We start from the raw sequence: 20053 nt of genomic DNA, 5'->3' as shown, positions 1-20053 counted from the left end.
GAATTACCAATAACTGCTAACTACCAAATTTGAACAAAATCACTTCACTTGTTTAGGCTGCAGCTCCAGATAAAGACAGACAGACAGACAGAATTGCCGGACCCACTTTTTTGGCATTCTTCATCATCGTAATGTCATGTAAAATTGTTATCTCGAGTTCGATTTTTTTACGAATCCTAAACTTGCCCTATAGTACCTATATCGCAAGTAAAAAGTCGCGTTTTAAATGATTCTTTCTCTTGAAAAAAAAGACGAAAATTAATAGTACGCCATTTTGGTAGTTTTTGGTCGATCATCTTGAACAGATGTACTTTACAGAAACAAAAGTATTTTTTTTTGTCATAAAATTCGAGTTTTTCAATGTATCGAGTAAATGTATTTGATTTTTTTTTACTAAGATCAATTTTTAGACAATTTTTTTTTTTTTCGAAATCACTTTAGTCTATTTTAGAAATTCCATTTAAGGGCTAAAAAAATCAACACCTCCATCCAAAATTTCAAACAAAATTCAATGTCCGTTTGAAAAAATTGAAGTTCAAAAATGTACTTTTTCCTAAATTTAAGTTTCAAATAATATTTAAGCTATATAAATGCTTTTATACTGACTCGTATAAAAAATTTCTTTGAAATGGTTTCACAGATTAGTAAGATTTGTGACTCAAATCCGAAGTCAACAATATTTTTGAAAAATCGTGGTTTATGTTAAAAATGTAACGTTTGAAAATGCAAAAAACGATTTTTTGACAATTTTTGAGATTATACAATAGAATTAGAGATCTCTCAGTTGATAAAAAAGATATCAAATTCAAACAGTTCTTTGAAAGAAGAAAACCAGTTTTTTTTTAGAATATTGTGTTGAAAAAATTAACATAACCTCAAAACCAGTATTTTTTTTTTTTGTTTAAGGTTATATTTCAAGAGCAAACAGATATTCTGATTCAAGTTCATTATTCTAAAACCCTTCAGAAAAATCTAGTGCGGTCTCAGACACACAAAAAAAAATTAATTTTGTTAACCTGTGTTTTTCGAAAAATAAGCTTTCATACATAAATAATCTTCAATTAAAAAGGAAAATTTGATTTTTTGCCGTTTTAAAAAAATTTTAATTTTCTAAAAGTGTAAAATGTATAAAAAACTTGAAACGCTTTTTGTTTTTTGAGAAAAAATAAAAAAACGCATTTTCGTTAGAATAACTTTCAAAATTACAAATAATTTGTTTCATCAAAATCGTTAAAAATTTTTTATTGCTTCAAAGGGGGAATAAATATTGACTTTAAAAAAATGATTTCGTTTTGTATTGTTTTTTTTTTTTTTTAATATCAAGATATGAACGACTTAACACAAAAATTTGTCAAAATGATTTGAATGTCCTCATAACTACTAATTTCTTATGAAACAAAATTGAAAGATAGACCAATAATATCATGGCACTTTTTCGACAGCACTCTGGCCAATTTTAAGTGCTTTTTACTTTTTTTTAATTTGAATGTTCATCAAAAAGAAAAATTGATAGACTACAAACACCTTTTAAGTTACCATAACTTTGTCCAGACACAAGTCATAATAATATAGGTTAGACGTCCTTCATAAAACCAACAAGTAAAATAACTGACAGCTAAACACAATCCAAAAGCCGGAAATGAAAATGACAAAACAAAACTAAAAAAAAAAAAACTACTATAAACGCCTTTGATATTAAGTTCTCCAGATATTTAGACTGGCAGCCTAATTATTTGTGAAAACGAGTAAGCAAACAACAAAACAAAAAAAAAAAAAAAACGGAACAGAAAAAAAAAATGTCTTTATTCGTCCTGAATATTTAAACGTCCAAGGATTCTCTTTAGATTTCCCACAACGAACAAAAAGACTTTGTAGAAAAAAAAAAAAAAGAAAACAAAAGAATGAGCAAAAAAAGAAAACTTATAAATAAATAGGCTCGCGAGGAGCTTTTTTTTTTTGTTGTGATATAAGAGGACTAGAGGTACACTTGGAAAGCCACGTTAATAGCCAAATGGATTGACAAGTTGATGCTTTGTCGTCACTTTGTGTTGGATATTATTTGCAGTCGCACTACAACAACTACAACCACACTATCCACTACCTCTTTTCAACAACTCTTTGAGTATTCTAGTGATGTTAATAATGTACAATGTGCCTGTCTCAGCTTAAGTGCAATTTTCAGTTTCTCCCATTCAGCACAACAATGTCCATCATCACCTCTACTATATAGGAAACTGAAGTGCATAGAGAGGAGTCTGGGTGAAGCGCGATACGAATGAATGACAATATAACATTGTGGAAAAGCAGAGAAACAGGATTCCCATTGCATTTATATATCAGAAAAAGGGGCTTAAGGGCTAGAAAGGAGCATGAAAGTGGCAAAATATTCGTTACACGGAAACATCAAGAATTGAAAGTTTAATGTGACTTGTAGAATTCTTGATGTTTTTGATGTTTTTAACATTGCGGACATTTATTTATGTAAAGTCTGCATTTTCAAACAAGTTCAAGTTGGAAAGAGATTTCTATTCGAATGATAAAAAATTGAATAAAAAGTTGAAGAATATTATAATAAAATCGTACTTACCTCGGGTTCTGATTTTAAGGCGCTGTGGTGTGAATCACTGATGCTTAGGGAACGCTTGGAAATGTGTCTATGGTGAAATAGGTAATAGTTCTTTAAGCTGCCGATCTGAAAAAGAAGAAAGAAATTTTGGGAGTAAAAGTTAGTATAGTTCAGTTTTTTTATACAGAATAAAACTTATTGCAAGTACTTATCCAAATGGGTTGTAAAAGTATTATAAATCAGTCTTACAACATACGAAATGACCCTTAATAAACCACATATTATACAAGAGAATCTCATTTATAAGAGTAAGGTGTTTACGTCAGATTTACTCAAAACGTTAATATTTCAGGATATCGGAATATATCATGCACTTTCCGGAACCAATTGTTGACTAAGTTCTTAAGTGTTCAATGAATCAAAACTGAAAATGTTCAGAAGACAGATTTTTGTGTTTAAGCCAATGTAGTTTTTTTTTACGTAATTAAAAAATGGTCTATTGAACAACTCGAAAACGTATTATGTAATCAATAAAAATGTAATTAAAATGTGCTATATCCCTCTCATAAACGATTGCAAGTTTATTCTTTCCAAAGTGATAGAAATGCGAATCAATTTTCCAGGAGATTGTGTGCCCCAAATTTCCGTTCTTACCCCGACTTTCTTCCATATTTTTATCAATTATTTGCTCTGTTAAAAGTCTAATCCATTTTTTTTTATGGCTGAGCATGAACACAGGTACAGTAAAACTGGAAGCACTCTATCCAATTTCATCGTAAACGGGTTGGGTTTGATATCCCACTTTTAAAATGCAGTTTTTTTATAATCCCGTTTTTTATAATACCGCTATTTTTTATACCCATTTCTTGAATAAGCAAGATTTCAGAAGCGGGGATTTAAAAAAAATTGGTATTTTAGAAAACGGGATTTAAAATTTTTTTTTCTGTGATAAAGTCCTAAAGTTTCTTCTGTCCGCTAGTCCCATTATAAATAGTCAAAGGTCACAACATTTCTTATTTTAAAAACGATAGATAATAAAATCATTTTTAAATTTTTACAATGAGCAAAAAGTATTAAAATAATTTATTTAAAACAATCATTTTCATCAAAAAAAGCAAAGAAAACATGTAAATTTATCTTCTAACGCTATTAAATCCATTTTTTTTAACAATCTCTAACCTTCTGCATTATCTGAAAGCTTATTGTCTTAGCTAAAAATATATATATAGATCAAGTCTATGATACATCTACAAAAAGAGCTAGAATTTTTTTAAACTCGATGAAATTTCATCAAAAAAAGCAAAAAAACATTTATTTTTATGTTCTCATTCTATTAAATGAATTTTTTCCCTAACAACCTATAAAAAATTTTATACCATGTGAAAGCTTATTGTTTCACCTTTCAAATGACGTATCAATCTCATTTCAAAGATGCCTTCAAGAGAAGTAAGAATTTTTTAAAGTCAACCATGTGGAATTTCCAGACTGAGATTACGGTACTTCCCGCACTGGTGGCTGTTAATGGCGCAACAGATCTCCACTGGTGTTTTGAGGTTTTTCGCAAGTTTCTTGATTTAACATTGTGTGGCTTGTAGTTAGTCTAGCCTTATGTGTGATATACCATATCAAAGGTAATTGTATCAGGATGCTCATAAAAGTTTAATCAAATTTCTATCTGCTCTTGGTAAAAAGTTATAACCTGTTGAATTCTAAAATTTTATTTTACCGTTATCTCAAAATTGTGTTTACGAAAATGATTGAAATTTCGCACACATATAGCCGTAGTCATGGTCTATCATTACTCTATATATAATATTCCTCTATCTATTAAAGAAAAAAAGGTAAAAAGAAAAAACGATGAAAATCGGTTAAAAACGGCAAAAAAAACCTGTTTTTTAAAAACTTATTTTTCTCCGTATTCAGTCAAAACTCTTTTAAAGATTCCAATTTTTTGCACATGTATGCACATTTCTCAGCCCTACATGTCCCATATAACTTGAGATTTTTTGAACGCTCCAAAAAAAAGCTAATAATCAAAAACTACCCAAAAATACCCCTAATAAAGTAGGTTTTTTTTTTCAAAAATTCATATTTCAAAACGCAGAGTGTTTGAAAAAAAAATCCGTATGAGGCACCTAATTTTTTTTCTTTCATCTTTCACCTGGAACCTTTAAAATTGTCAAACAAAATTTCCCCTACCCATAATCAACATTTTGTCATACCCACAACACCTGATCAACGTTCATACAAAACGTTATAGCGGAGTTCCAGAATTTTTAGAATTTTTTCTTAAATGCAGTTATCCTTAAATCAGTCTCTTCTATCTATAACAAAAAGAACCAAACTCTCTACGACCACGCGTTTAGATTTTAGCCCAAATTTCATATTTCCGTTTTACCCCTGTTTACCCTATTAAATGACTGAATTTTTAAAAATCCTTCATTTGGATTAGGCTTTAGATTATTATCTTTCAAATAAGCTTTAGGAGATTTTTGTATCTCTAATATTTTATTTTTAATTTTGAATTTAAATTTTTTGCCGCACTGCGAAAGTGCGAGAGTGTAACGTTAAAAAATGGTGTCACTTTTTCATGGTGGCTGCCATGGTTCATCGATTTATAAGACGTTATCACGTCAAAAAGTAAAAAAAAAAATAATAATCCAAAGTTTTTTACTAATGCTCTCAAATTTTAAGTTTTTTTCTCTTCTTTTTTTATAATTTTTGGCATTAAAGTATTTATGTAGAGCTCTCTATGCAAACGTTGGACATTTTTTTTAAATAAACTAAATGTTAAACAACATGGTTTTAATTAATACTCCAAAGATTTTTTCATATAAGCTTGTATATGTTTTAAATAAGCTATAAGGTTTTTTTTTTATTTTCAGCGAGCTCTTGATATCCTAGAACTACCTCTATAAAAAAAAACTTTTCCCGAATTTGATTCTAAAAGCAAAAATCCTATCTAAAAAAACAAAACACAAACAAAATGATTCCCTACGCTAAATAATAAATCAATGTCCTGACAAGGGATTTTTTTTTTTTTTTTGTAAAAAAATAATGAAAAAAAATGAAACTCCAATATTCCATCCCCTTGTGTCCTGTTTTCAATTACAGATTCAAAAACACAAAAAAAAAAATAGAAAAAAATAAATATAGAGAAAATGCTTCAACACAGCTAGGGCATAAAAAAAGTGTGAAATTAAAAGCCATTTCATAAGCTCACTCAAATGGACTCAAATCCAAAATATGTATATACGTAAAATATAGACTCATACACATTAAAGGGAGATAGAGAGGACAGAGCAGGCTTCTCACAGTGTATAAATAAATACTATCCGGATACACAAAGCGCAGCACGTCCATTATAGAAATCATTAATATCCTTCAGATTTTATTTATGAGCTCTCTCTCTCTCTATCTCTTTCCAACTCTTCAAACGTTTAGTATTTTGTTCCCAAGAGGATGCTCGTATTCTTGTTCATATTTGTTTTTTTGAAATGCAATTCTCCTCCACCAACAACAACTGGCTCCCTTCTCTTTCAACACTTGACTTAAAATTGCAAAAATCCAAACTCAAAGTCACGACTCACGACTATAAAGGATACGGTCATAAGGATATTGTGTTGTATACCCATTATCCCAGGATCCCCATCATCATAGTCGTCGTGTTCATTGTTTCTTCATCATTTTTCGCTGTGCAAAATTAACAAATGACGGAGTGTCCCTTCTGAGGATAATAATAATGATTTTTGGCTCCTGACAAATTAGTGTTCTCCTTTTTAATTAAAATTAAATCGCTGCAAATACTTCTGTGCCATCGTTTCTGTTGTGCCTTCGTTGCTTTATTGCTATCGTCCTGATGACTGACAAAAAAGCGTTGTTGGTGAATCGCTTCCTATTTTCCTTTGCTAGAAAATATAGATCAACTTCGTTCTATATTGTGCCTTTGTGTGTCTTCGGGAGTTAAAGTGAAATGATAAATGAAAAACCACCGACACAACACTAAAGGATATTTTACGAGGCGAGGGTAAAATCCAAAAACTGACGAAAGGACGATTCTAGTAGAAAGAGAATAGTGCTTGTTGTTTATTTGGTTTTCTTCATAATTCATTCTTTAGTTTTATCCTTTTGTAGAGAATGGCAAAAAGGATCTCTATGACAAAAGGATAAAAATAGAAAGTCCTTATGACGCCCATCACCGCCCACTTTCTGTTTTTTTTTTGCAACCATCATCATGGTTGAATCCACACTGCTCGAAAGGATATGACGTTTTTTCTTTACGAAGATTATTATCTTGCTGGAATTCTGTTTCCGTTTGACCGAGACCAAGGAAAGAGAGAGAGAATTGGAAAGGACATTGTCTGGCTTTTGTATGGGCTTTCATATTCTCGCTTCACTTGAACTTTACAAAAAAAAAAGGCCCTCTTCTGTTATACCTTCGTATTTATATGTATTTTAGGAGGCTAAACGTGTTTTTGTTTGCTTAAGTGAACGATTAAGCCGATATCTTAAAAAGTCTTGGAGGTTTTCGGTTCCGTTCATTCCACTTGTTTTGTCCCTTTCTCAAATTTTAGTCTCAGTCCCAGCTGGTGGATGAAAATTTAGGAGAGAGAGAGAAGGAAAGTATGGGGGAAAAAAGCGTTGGAGTGAATACTTAAAGGACTACACTGTTCAGGAAAGTTTATTTTATTAATTTTTCAGAAGCAGATATTAATGGATTTTCATCCTTGAAATGATTTTTTGTTTTTACATTTTTTTTTTTGGGATTCCGCGCGCGCTTTTTGATGGAAGTTTTAAAGGAAATAAAGTTTTTTTTATTTTTTTTTTGTGTTTTTATTTGACTGGGGTGCTTGATTTTATTTTGGAATTTTGATGAATGATTGATGAGCTCTAACTTGGATTAGAGAGAGAGTAGAAATTTTTGAAAAGGATACTTTTCTATATTAGTGGCGCGGTTACTAAGAAAGGCAAAGACGACGCCACTGAAAAAAAAATTTAGGAATGGATTATATAGTAGGTACCTATATATATATTTTGGGTTATTTGCGTTACGCATGGAAAATTAATATAAATTATGTAAGGCAATCTTTTAAGGCCCTTTTGACTCTTTTGGATCCTAAAAAAGAATACAGTTTTTTTTGTTAATATTTATTTTAAACATTACATTTAAAGGGTCTCTTGATATTATTATTTATGGAAGAAAGTTATTCAAATCAATGAAAAGGTCCAGAAAAACATTAAGGTTTTTTTCTATAAAATTTGATTAAGAATTAAATGATTTGTATAGAAGTGAAAGGTTTTTTAAAAGCATTTTCCAATTAACATCACAAAGTTTTACTTTTTTCATTATAGAAAAAAAAAAAACTTTTAGAAAGATGTCTTATTATTTATTGAGGAAGATCATTTGCCAATATATAATTTATACATTATTGGTAATTGAAAAAGTAAGTATTCTTATTTTGTAATTAATATTCAAATTTAAACCCGTTTTGGTATAGGTACTTCCTAAATGGATTAAGGTCTTAAACAATTGTTATCTAAATGTTAATGGGTTTTTATTGGGTTTGTTTGTGGACAGCGACAGAACCTTTTGAATGAACTATAATAAGATATATACGAATTTAAATAATGATTTTTAATCAAAAGTCATAAATAAAAATAAAATGCTTAGAGAACCAAGAAGTTAAGTTATTATTAAATCAATTTTGGTAATCCCTTTGAAGTATGTTATCATGCTTAGCTAAATGAAATCATTCCTTTTCCCCAGATTAGAAATGTTGTTTAATAGTGATTTCATGAAATTTTTAATTTTACTTGTGACTTACTGATACACCAAAAAATATCAATTTAACATTTTTTAAATATCGGCAAAAAATGCTCTATAAAATGTGTTTCATGATAACTAAAATATTAAAACAATATTTTCATTATCAGGATGATATTTAAATATCACATTTTTGAAATTTTTTTTGATATTATCAATTTCTCATTCCAAATTATTTAAAAATATTGAGTAAAAAATTCTTAATGTGTACTAATTTAAAGTCGCTTTGTGTTTTTTCGAAGTAAAATGTATTAATTACCGATAAAATTTGATCGGCAATAAGATTTTACTTCAGATAGTTTGGAAGAAAATAACAAAACAATTACCTATATCACCTATAATAGAAAAAATAATATCACCACTATTTTATAAAGAATATTCACTTTCAGTAATGTCTTGTTTGATTTTAAAGTAAAAAGAAAGAAAATACTTAATCATATAATTAAACGGCGAGCATAGTTTTTGTGGTACAAATTACCGGGCCCCCAAAAACCGAAGGGGCATAAATTATACACGGAACGAAAGAGAATGACGCGTAGATGTGCAGAATCACATTTTTTTTACTTTTTATTAACCGAAATAACGAAATTAAACAAATTAAAATTCGATACAAAATAAAAAAAAAAACAAAAACAACTGGAATTCTATTGGAAAATTTCCAATCGACTGGAATGAAATGTCATTCATGACTGAATGAATGAATGAAAGCATTCAGCGAAAATCAAAAAACATTAAGGTGGGTTCACATTGGTGCGTTGTTTTAAGATCGCACGTAAACTATGGTTAACTTTCATTGTTTTAGTTATCTAAGTTTAGAAAGTAAGATGTTCGTTTTATTACCATGAATTTTTTTTGTTAAAATCGAATTCTATTAAAATCAAGTCTATTACTTTTGTAAACACTTTTGATACCAATGAAATCTATTTTCGTCCTTTTCTCTCTTGAAAGAACATAAGAATTTGTCAGCAATTACATGAAGCCTCAAGAGGCGCCACTCTTTTTAAACATAATGAGTGCAAAAGAGAAAAAAGATGAAAGAAAAAATTATCCGACCGGAGAGTCTTGGGTCGTGAGTCCGAGACTCTTTTTTGACGTTTCTTTTTCCACTTTTTCTTTTTTCAACATTTCCTCACATTTCTTTTTGCTTCTTGGTGCAATACAACAACAACAAATTTTAATTCAAAAGATAAATGTCAAATTTGAGTCCTTGACTCAAGAGGCATCGTGTAATAGTACGCGCCTCACAGAATGATTACACACCCGACAAACAATTTTGGTTCTATAAAGCTTTACAGATGCAATTGTTGCTTCTTTAAAGCATTATAGAAGCAAAATTGTTAGTAGGGCAGCCACAAAAAAAAATATAAAAGTTCTGACCTGGGATTGCGACTAAATTTTTCATATAGTTTTTGGGTCGCTGAAACCGAATCCGAATTCCGTTTTGCTCCATCACGTCAGGTTTTCGAGATAACCTCATAAAATGTCACGAAAACAAAAAATTTGTTTCTCTGATCTGGATGTGCGAATATGTTAATCATATAGTTTTTGGATCACTGAATCCAGATTCGAAGTCAATTTCGCCCTATCACGTCAGGTTTCTGGGATATCCTCAAAAAAATGTCAAAACCAAAAAAACAAAAGTTTTTACCTGGGGTTGCGACTAAATATTTTTTTCATTTTGCTATATTAATTATTTCTATTTTTAATAATTTATTCAAAAAAACGAAAAGTGATGTGGCAAAGCCTCCCCAGGTGGGAGGCTTTGCCACGGGGGTGGGGAGGGATTGCCAGATACCTAAATATCAAAGTTAATACAAATAAAACCAATAATCATAAACAAAACTTCTTTTTAGCTGAAAAAACGAAGAAGGGACTGATTTTTAAGGATTCTGCCATCCTCTTTTGAGGAAGCTCGCTTCTGGCAAATGTACCCCATGGGGTGCATTTGCCAGAGCAAAACCTACCCGAAAAACAAATGGCAAATGCACCCCACAAGCTAATCTTTCAAAAATTTACTTATAACTTTTTTATAAGTTAAACAGTAAAAAATCGCTTCTACACAGCATAGTACACATAATTTTGAAAAGATATTTGTATCAAAAAGTAATTTAACACGACAAATACCTACAATTTACGACGGTTATGTACATTCATATTTTGGTTCTCAACATTAAAAAACTAACACAAGCGTCTAATTTATTTCGTGTCCAGCCAAAAGCTGTCAAACTTTGTGCAAAGTTTTCAATCATAAATGTGCAACAGAAAATGATTTTTCGGTATTTAATATTCTGTTGGTTTGGAAAAAAACCTGGACTGGCAAAGGTACCCCACTGGCAAATGCTCCCCCTTCTACCCTAGTAGCTGACTTTGACAGTTCCTTTACCATTTTACCAAGTTTTCACTTTAAGACGTTTACATTTTTGCATAAAAGGCACTAATATTATATCGCCGCATGGCAAAGCGTTTTTCTTATGAGGTTCAGGGAAAACTAACAAAAACGTCTTTTTTGTTCCTTATCTACAATAACCTAAAAAGTGAAAAAAAAAGGAAATTTACAAAATTAAATTTTTTTTATTTCTTTCTAGCGCTATTTGTTTTTGTTTATTAAAGCAAAAAATAAGCTTTTTGCATCATTATTTTTGATTTTAAGGTAAGAAAAACTGTCAAAAAATGAATTTGAAAATTTTGTAAAAAAGAGTTAAGGTATAACTACAACGGCCACTTTTTGCAAAAAATCAAAAAGTGAACATTTTCAAACTCATTTTGTGACAGTTTTTCCCATCACAAAATTAAAAATATTGATGCAGAAAGCTTATTTTTTGGTTTAAAAAAACAATTTTTGTAGTTTTTTTCTAAAAAAAAATTGCGCTAGAAAGAAATAAAAATTTTTTAATTTTGTAAATTTCCCACTTTTTCACTTTTTAGGCCATTGTAGTTATGCCTTTAACAAATTGTTTTTATACAAAAAAAATATGGTTTTCGCATTTTTTGCTTTAATTTTCTAGCCCGAAGAACCATACAAAAATGCGTTTGAAAATTGTCACTTTTGTACTTTTTCACTTTTTGAGCCAATGTAGTTAAAATCCACTTAATGCAAAAAGTCAATAAGTCAACATTTTCAAACTCATTTTGTGATAGTTTTTTCGACCAAAAAATTAAAAATAATGATGCAGAAAGCTTATTTTTTGGTTTGAAAAACAATTTTTGTAGTTTTTTTTCCAAAAACAAATGGAGCTTGAAAAGAAATAAATTTTTTTTACTTTTGTAAATTTCCCACTTTTTCACTTTTTAGGTCATTGTAGTTAAGCCTCAAGGCTTTAAAAGTATAACTACAACGGCAACTTTTTGCAAAAAGTCAAAAAGTGATAGATTTCAAACTCATTTTATGACAGTTTTTACGACGACAAAATAAAAAAATAATGATGCAAAAAGCTTATTTTTTGGTTTCCAAAAAAATGTTTGGTAGTTTTTTCAAAAAATTAAAAAAAAAAACAAATACCTATTGCTAGAAAGGTCATTAGTTATTAGGTCATTGTAGTTATGGTTTTAACATAAAAAAAACGTTGTTGTGCGACGCAGTTGTCGTGGTAATGCCTTAAGAATTGATTTGTTTGATTAAAAAATGTCGCTTCTCACCACATAGTACCACGGATTACCTTTTTACTACTGTATATTATGAAGATCTACACCTGAACGCACCTTAATAAATGTGAACATATCTTTAATCATTATTAAGTGTCTGAACGCATTCATTAAAATTTTCCTGGAAGATTTGACATTTCTCAAAAGTCCAGCTGAAAGTTTTCTTCGTATTGTTAATTTGAGAACACCAACTTCAAATAAAGAGTAAATTCTAATTGAATATCGTTTTTTATTGCGGAAAAATATAAAATAAATAAAAAAAAACCATTTGCGATCAAAATATATTTTTTCCTGGCATAGTTATTGTGAAAAAGTCAAATTACTGTGACTTTTCTTCCCGTGATTGTCTTCAGGATATTTTGTCTCTGTAAAACGACAGCATACGGCCAAAATAATTAACTTTCTACTTCATCTTCACTCAGATCTTAATAATATCTGCAATTTCCTATTGATTTTGATTTAATTGAATTTATATTACCGAAGAAAATAAACAAAATTATTGATCAAGGGAATCTCTGGTTTTATTTTGCAGAAGTTGTTTTGATTTCAGATTGACGTACGTGTTAAAATTGTTGTCTAAGGACACACACACAATCGCAAAAAGAACTCGGTCTGTTTTCATGTTCCTACCAGCGTTACCGTTGAAAATTTTTGAAAGGTCGCTAAAAAAGTCGCTTTTATAAAAAAAAGGTCGCTAACCTGAAAAATTGAAAAAAAGTCGCTTTTTTGTCGAAAAAGTCGCTATTTAAAAAAAAAAAGTCGCTAAATCGTTTTCATATGTTTTTACATAGAAAAATAAACATAAGTTGTCTTGAAACAAAGTTTTCATTAACAATAACGAAATTAGAAACTAAAAAAAAACAGTCTTCATTTTAGGATCTTAATAGGCTATTGATTATGTAGTTTAGAAAGGAACTAAGACGTTCACGGGTTTTTATTGCAGGAATCGTTGAATGGGTTATAAAAGAAGATAAAATCGCGGAGTGCTATTAAATGAGAGGGTGGAAACTGAAGATAGGGGTGCAAAAGCCCCCTTTTTGGTTTTTTCAATATACCTCGTAAACCAAGCAAAATTTTGATATATTGCATATAAAACTTTTTATAGAGAATTAAATTTCCTATTGGAATAATGTTTTTTAAAAATTGAAAAAAAAATTTCCATACCACAATAGTCGAAACAATAATATCAAAAAAATCGATTTTTTGAGTTTTTTTGTTTTTTTAGTTATACATTTTTTTTGGGTTGAGATAGACATAAACATTGCTCGAAAGAAAAAAAGAAGATTAAATTGCCTTCAAAATGCTGTGCTCACTAAATTTTTTCATTGAAAATTAACATTTTTTTTTCATTGCATTAACATTTTCTATATCTTTTTTTCAAAACTATGACCATATATAACAAAAAATGTTTGCAAAAAAAAGAAAAAAATGTGAATATCAGTCCCTTTTTCGATTAACAAAAATTAAAGCTATGATATTTGACTAAATTTTTGTAATAATCCAGTAGTTTAATAATTCCATTGTTAGTATTTAAGTTTATTTCTAATGTAAGCATTTAATATATTAATTAAATAAATAGGCATTATTATCTTTCAATTAAGCCATCGAAACTTAAAAAAATATTTAATGGAATATTTTTTACGAATTTTTAAAAATATGTTACATGAGAGTAACGCTGGGTCCAAAAGGGTTAAATAAAAATAAAAAACTAGAACGACTACTGCACTCTTGCGCCATTATTTTATTTGTTTGAAATTTTTTTCAATTTCACTTGCTAAATGCTTGTGTTCAGCCTTCAGCATTCAACTCGGTCTGCTCAGTTATTTTATTCTGATTTCGAATGGTGCTCTGAACTAGCTCAGAATACGTTCAGAACGAAAAAAGAAACACAAATTTGAAGCTCTAAATGCTCAGAATTAAAAAAGAAATACAATTTTTAGAAAGAAAAAAAAAGTCGCTATTATGAAATTAGTGAAAAGGTCGCTTTAAATAAAAAGTCGTCGCTTGGTCGCTAAGGCTTCAAAAAGGTCGCTAATAGCGACTAAAGTCGCTTAACGGTAACGCTGGTTCCTACAAGCTAAATGAAAAAAAAATGGTGTGAATGACAAATTTGAGTGAAGTTGGTGGAGGTTGAATGATTGACGGATAGAATTTGAACGAATGGAACATGAAACAGGTTGAATTGAATTGAAATGCAAGGTTCAAACACAATGCCCTTAAGGAGATTACACTTTGCATTTTCTTTTTCAATACTTTTTTTACGTAGTTGAGCGTAGTTAAAACGTAGTTCAACAATATCTAAATCAGGCTTAAAATATATCAAAAAGTAGGTATATTATATATTCCTGTGTAAAAAGTGTAGTTAATCGTAAGAAAACAACAACAAATACTATAAAAAATAAAGAAACTATTTTGGTATTATTGTGTTCAAAATTGTTGCAAATTAAAAAAAAAATAAAGAAATTGGCACTCGAATTTCGAGGGCTGGGTCGGCTAATAATAATAAAAATAATAAAAATGAAAAAGAAAGAAATATCATTATAATAAACTGAAACGTAAAATCTAGTCAACATTGATATTTTAACTGTCAAAGTGAAATTTTCACTATATAACTAAAATAACTAAAAAATTCAAAATGATACGATAACACTGGCCAGCAATTTTCAACTTTTTAAAATTTTCCAGAGAGATTTATATCAAATTTTATATACTTGGGTTCAGTTAGCTCAAAAATAATATTTATTTTTTTCTAGCAGGTCTAGTTTTTGAAATATTTAATTTTTCACATTTGGGGAAATACATATTCATACTAATTTTTAAGTTTTTCTTAGGGTTGGGGTCGAAATTCTGTATGGGCCAAAATTCGGATTCCAAAATTCTGTATTCCAAAATTCTGTATTTTAAAATTCTGTAAATTCAAAATTCTGTAGGTATTTTAAAATTCTGTAAATTCAAAATTCTGTATTCTACAATTCTATAAACACAAAATTCTGGATTTCAAAATTCTGTATTCCAAAATTCTGTACTCCAAAATTCTGTAAATGATAAAAGAAAAATTGTTTTGATAATGAAAAAAGTGCGCACAAGACAATTTTTCTTTTATCATTTACAGAATTTCGGAGTACAGATTTTTGATATTTTCTATGCAGAACCTTGAAGCAGTTTGTGTTCGACAGTTTAATGGAAAATATTAAATTATTAAAACCTAATAAAGGAAAGGATAAATTGTGTCTCGATGGTTTTATGTTTAATAACGAATAAAGAACAACTTACAAAGAAAAACATGGAAAATGAAATATTTTTTTAATGAAAAATCTCGGAAAATTTTTCGGAAAATAGGGTACTTAACTCAAATTAGTCATGCACTTAATAACTCCATTCGAATTTTGTCGAAAAAAATTGAATTTTTTGAGAAAAATGAAATTCAAGCCAGCAGAACATGAAAATCTCGGAAAACTTATCGGAAAATGGAGCGCTTAATTCAAATTATCCGAACATTCAATTATTTATGTCCAATTTTTTCGAAAAAGTAGAATTTTTTTTTTAATGGAAAATCTCTTAAATTTTTTTCGAAAATTGGGTATTTAACTCAAAGCACTTAATTATTCAAGATAATTAAAAAAAAAAAATTTTTCGAAGATCACAGAAAAAAAATTATTTTTGTAAAAAAATTATTTTTTTGGAATTTCTGTTTGGTACCTAAATATATTAATCCAAACACGAATTTTACTAACAGTTTAAGGCATTTTCTGGTAATTGCTCTGCTAACTTTAAATCGAGTTAGCTGAACATTAAGTTTTTCCAAAATTAGGGGAGCACTTGATATAATTTTGGGGTACTTGCTCTGCTTACTTGAGGGACATGTTTTAATGTAGAGATTTAGAATTACAGAATTTTTAAAAGCAGAATAATGGATTTGCAGAATTTTGAAAAACAGAATTTTGGATTTACAGAATTTTGAAATAGAGAATAATAGAAAAGCAGAATAATTGAATACAGAATTATGTTCATACAGAATTTTTTCTTCAGATACAGAATTTTGGTCATACAGAATTTTGGAATACAGAATAACGACCCGTTCCCTTTTTCTTATTTTGAGCGTTTACTAAAGTTTTCCAGAAAAATTTATATTAAACTCAATGTATTTGTAGTCAGTAAACCTAAAAATCACATTAATTTTTTTCTAGGAGCTCTGTTTTTTGAAATATTTTAGTTTTCCACATTTTGAAGGTAATTTCGTACTTATTTTAAAGTTATGCTTATTTTAACTGTTTGTTAACATTTTCCAGAAATTTTCTTATCGAGCCTAATGCATTTGAGTTCACTAAGCCTAAAAATCACACTGGTTGTTTTCTAGGAGCTATATTTTTTTTTAAATATTTAAATTTTTAACATTTTTGGGGTACGTTCATACTATTTTTTTAGATTTCATTATTAACCCTTTCGAACCCAAGCTATGAAAATCAATATTAAAAAATGTTTTTTCGGTATTATCGGGTCAAAAATGTCAAAACTAAGAAATATGAATAGCAAAAAGTTATTTTCCAAAATAATAAATAGCAAAACTAATGTGTTATTCTCATATTACATGTAAGCATAGGCGGATTCAGGGGGGGGGGCACGGGGGCACGTGCCCCCCCCCCCCAGAACTTAAAGTTCATACTTAAATTAAATCAAACTATAAGAGTTTTAAAAATATATGAATAATAACAGAAAGAACTTGAGTGAAATTCTTGTCTATTTCTGGCTGAAAATGCGAATTTTGTTAATTGTTTCATCCCTTTCCCATGAAAAGCTCCACCTCACAAATAAATAAACGCTTTTTCGATTTAAATAAAAGTGAATTTCCAAAGTGATTTTGGTAAAAAATTTTGATATGGACATCGAATGACATTGAATGATATAAAAAAAATAATTGTATATGCAACTCTATTTTTTCATACAGAGGGGTTAAAAAATTTGCACAAACTTGCATTTCAGATTGTGGGGATAACGATTTAAAGTTTTGAACTCTGGACTAAAAGACTAAAACGTTCCTAAGGGTAGTATTAAAATACTTATAACTTGGTCAATTTGGCTCCAAGAGACCTACGATTTGAACACAATATTCTTGAGGTATAAAACAATTTAACCCCTTGTAGCCCCATGTGACATTTCTGTAACAAACCGAAAAAGATTGCATAAAAGCTCTACAAACTATTTTTTTTTTCTTTTAAAGCTTCTAATATTATAATCTTTAAGTATTGCTTTATCGAAATAGTACTTCAAATTTCTAATAAATAGCACCAATAGTTTTTAATTGACAGTTAATGTTGAAAGTTGGGCTTTTTTTGAATATAAGCAAATTTGTATAAAAACTACGAAATTCAAAAAAAAAAATAGTTTTTGTTAGTAAACCCCACGGGGTTTTATTTTTGGATTTTAGGAAAGTGCCTAAAAATTAATATTAGATAGTTTTTTGCTTGTATTTTTGAATTTTTATATAAAAATAAATTATTTAAACTTTTTTTTTACTCCCAAAATATCGAAATAACTAATTAAATAATGACTTTATTGAATTTTTAAAAAATACGTGTTTTATTAAAGATAAAGGCCAATCGATTGACTTATTAATTTTTAAATTTACGACCTTGGGTTACAAAAGGTTAATGCAAATAAAAAAAAAAAAACTGGGTTTCCCGGCAAAAAAGTAGGATTCAGTTTTTTTTGTTATTCTTAGGAACTTTAATATTTATTAGAATAAAGTCTTTAGTATTTGACTAAAAACTACTAGGTCATTAACTAATGGTATAATTATGTCCATAATATTGCAAAATTTTATACAAAATCAATTAAAAAACGTAAACATTTTTTTTTCAAAATTTCATCTTTAAAACTTAAGTTCTCAAAATCTATTTGGTGAAACAACTTAAGTCAAAAAATTAAACAAAGAATAGATTACTAACTTTAATATAGCACAGAATTGTACGTGCATTTTCTGATTTTTTATATTTTTTTTCTTCCGGCTAATCCAGGAGTAAGAGGGTTAGCACTTAAGTGGCTTTTACTGTAACAAGAAAATGAAAATTTTTCCTTCCGAATAACTTTGGTACCTATTTGATATGGGAAATGTGCCTAAATATTTTTGGCCAGGTTTTAGACCACTGTGGGTCGTTAAAATTTTCTGCTTGTTAGTCAGTCGTATGGTACTTCACTTTATTTCTAACTGTTATTGCTGTTTTTTTTTGCCAATCCGTCCCTTGTGCCCCCCCCCCCCCCCCAGAAAAAAATCCTGGATCCGCCCCTGCATGTAAGTAATATGCACTGCCTATGACCACCAAAAAAAGTCGGAGAACTGAGAAAATAACTTTTTATGAAACTATAATGTATGCTACTTCTTCTAAGCAAAAAAACAAAACACTTTCTACATTAACATTTTTTATATCTTTTTTTCAAAATTATGACCATATACATATGTATATAAAAAAAATGTGAATTTCAGTTCCTTTTTCGATAAAAAAAAATTAAAGGGATGATATTTGACTAACTTTTTGTAATAATCTAGTAACAAGGCATTATTATCTTTCAATTAAGCCATGGAAACCTAAAAAATTGTTTAATTTAATATTTTTTACGAATTTAAAAAAAAAAATGTTACATGAGAGTAACGCTGGGTCCGAAAGGGTTAAGCGTTTTAAAAGTGTTGTTATATAAATTTGTTTCGAATGTAATGTATTTCGGCTCAGTAAGTAAAATAAAAATACAAAAACAAATTTTTAATAAAAAAAATTGTAGGTATGAATTTCTATGAATTTTCATGTATGAATAATTTAAAAACTAGAGCTGCTAGAAAAAAACTTATGTCATTTTTAGAATCAGCACCCAGTATAATATATAAGACAAGTTAAACGATTCTTAAAAATAAATAGTTCCTGTAATTTAAAATCGAAATAAATGTAGGTACCTATGTATTTTGGTGTAAAAAAGAATATGTTTTGGAATTAACATTGAACACATCATTTTCAAAAAACTTAATTTTGGTAGGTAGCTATTGAAAAAAAAAAAATTTTGTTTTTTGAATAAGTATCATTTTCGTGAAAACTCTAAGTAAATATTATAGGAATTATGTTATGAAGGTGTTGAAAATATATTCAGTCTGCTTTGGTGACTCTAAAAGGGGCATATTCTAAAAAATTTTAATAAAAAAATGTCGTAGTTATTACGTTTGCGGTAAGCATATGTTTGAAGAAAATATAGAAAGCTGGTATTTAAAAATTGATCAGGTGTGACATTGTTTAAAAAAAAGTTTAGCAATATATAAGTATATAAAAATTAAATTACTTTTAATTTCAAATATCTATAGCTACTTAATTTAGTACTCTAAGCCATATAACGACGTAACTATAAATGAAATGTAATGCTTTCTAGAGCCAACATTATTTATTAAAAAATTTCATACTTTTTGTTCATGATTTCAGTGTAGTCAGAAACTATTTTTAATTATTGTAAATAATTGCATCTTTAAATTTAAAAAACCGTAGGTACTCCAATCCCCATTTATTTGATTTTTTTTTTAGTTACCATTTATTTGCTTTGATTAAAATTTCAATTTTTCCAAATATTTTAACTGCAAAGCAAGTAAAACATCTTAAGCTGAAATACGATTTCAAGTATTCTTGGTATTTGTTTATTTTTTTAAATTAAGTTCTTGAGTCTTGTCTTGAGTATAAAGATAGAAAAGGTACCACAAAAATGCACCAAGGCTTAATATATAAATACATTATATTGAACAACAAATATTGGAAACTTTTTGACAGAACAAAAATAAAGAACATAAAAGGATCAACATCATTCCGCATTTGCTCTAAACTTAAAGCTAAATCCTTGACACAAAGAGAACTTAATTTCGTGTTTTTTGTTTTGTTTTTTTTTTTTTTTGTTTTTTCTTTTTGTATTTTTTTCTCAGAGGACGAAAATCGTTTATGTATTTAATTTCACTGGCACGTTTCTATATAGGATATATACTCTCTTTTCGACAATCC

General features: G+C 28.8%; 1 protein-coding gene across 2 annotated transcripts in view; it reads right to left on the bottom strand.

The window, feature by feature from the left end:
- The window catches only part of LOC129911426 (furin-like protease 2), a 280911-nt gene that overhangs the window by 156185 nt on the left and 104673 nt on the right, over positions 1-20053 (bottom strand). For both annotated transcript variants that reach the window (XM_055989229.1, XM_055989230.1), the window contains exon 4: positions 2588-2692. In XM_055989229.1, the coding sequence (XP_055845204.1) occupies positions 2588-2692 (105 nt within the window). The remainder of the gene's footprint in view (positions 1-2587; positions 2693-20053) is intronic.

The sequence above is a fragment of the Episyrphus balteatus genome, chromosome 2 (assembly GCF_945859705.1).
Source record: "Episyrphus balteatus chromosome 2, idEpiBalt1.1, whole genome shotgun sequence".
Lineage (NCBI taxonomy): Eukaryota > Metazoa > Arthropoda > Insecta > Diptera > Syrphidae > Episyrphus > Episyrphus balteatus.
Note: the sequence above shows the minus strand (reverse complement) of the source record. Positions and strands in the feature narration are given on the sequence as shown.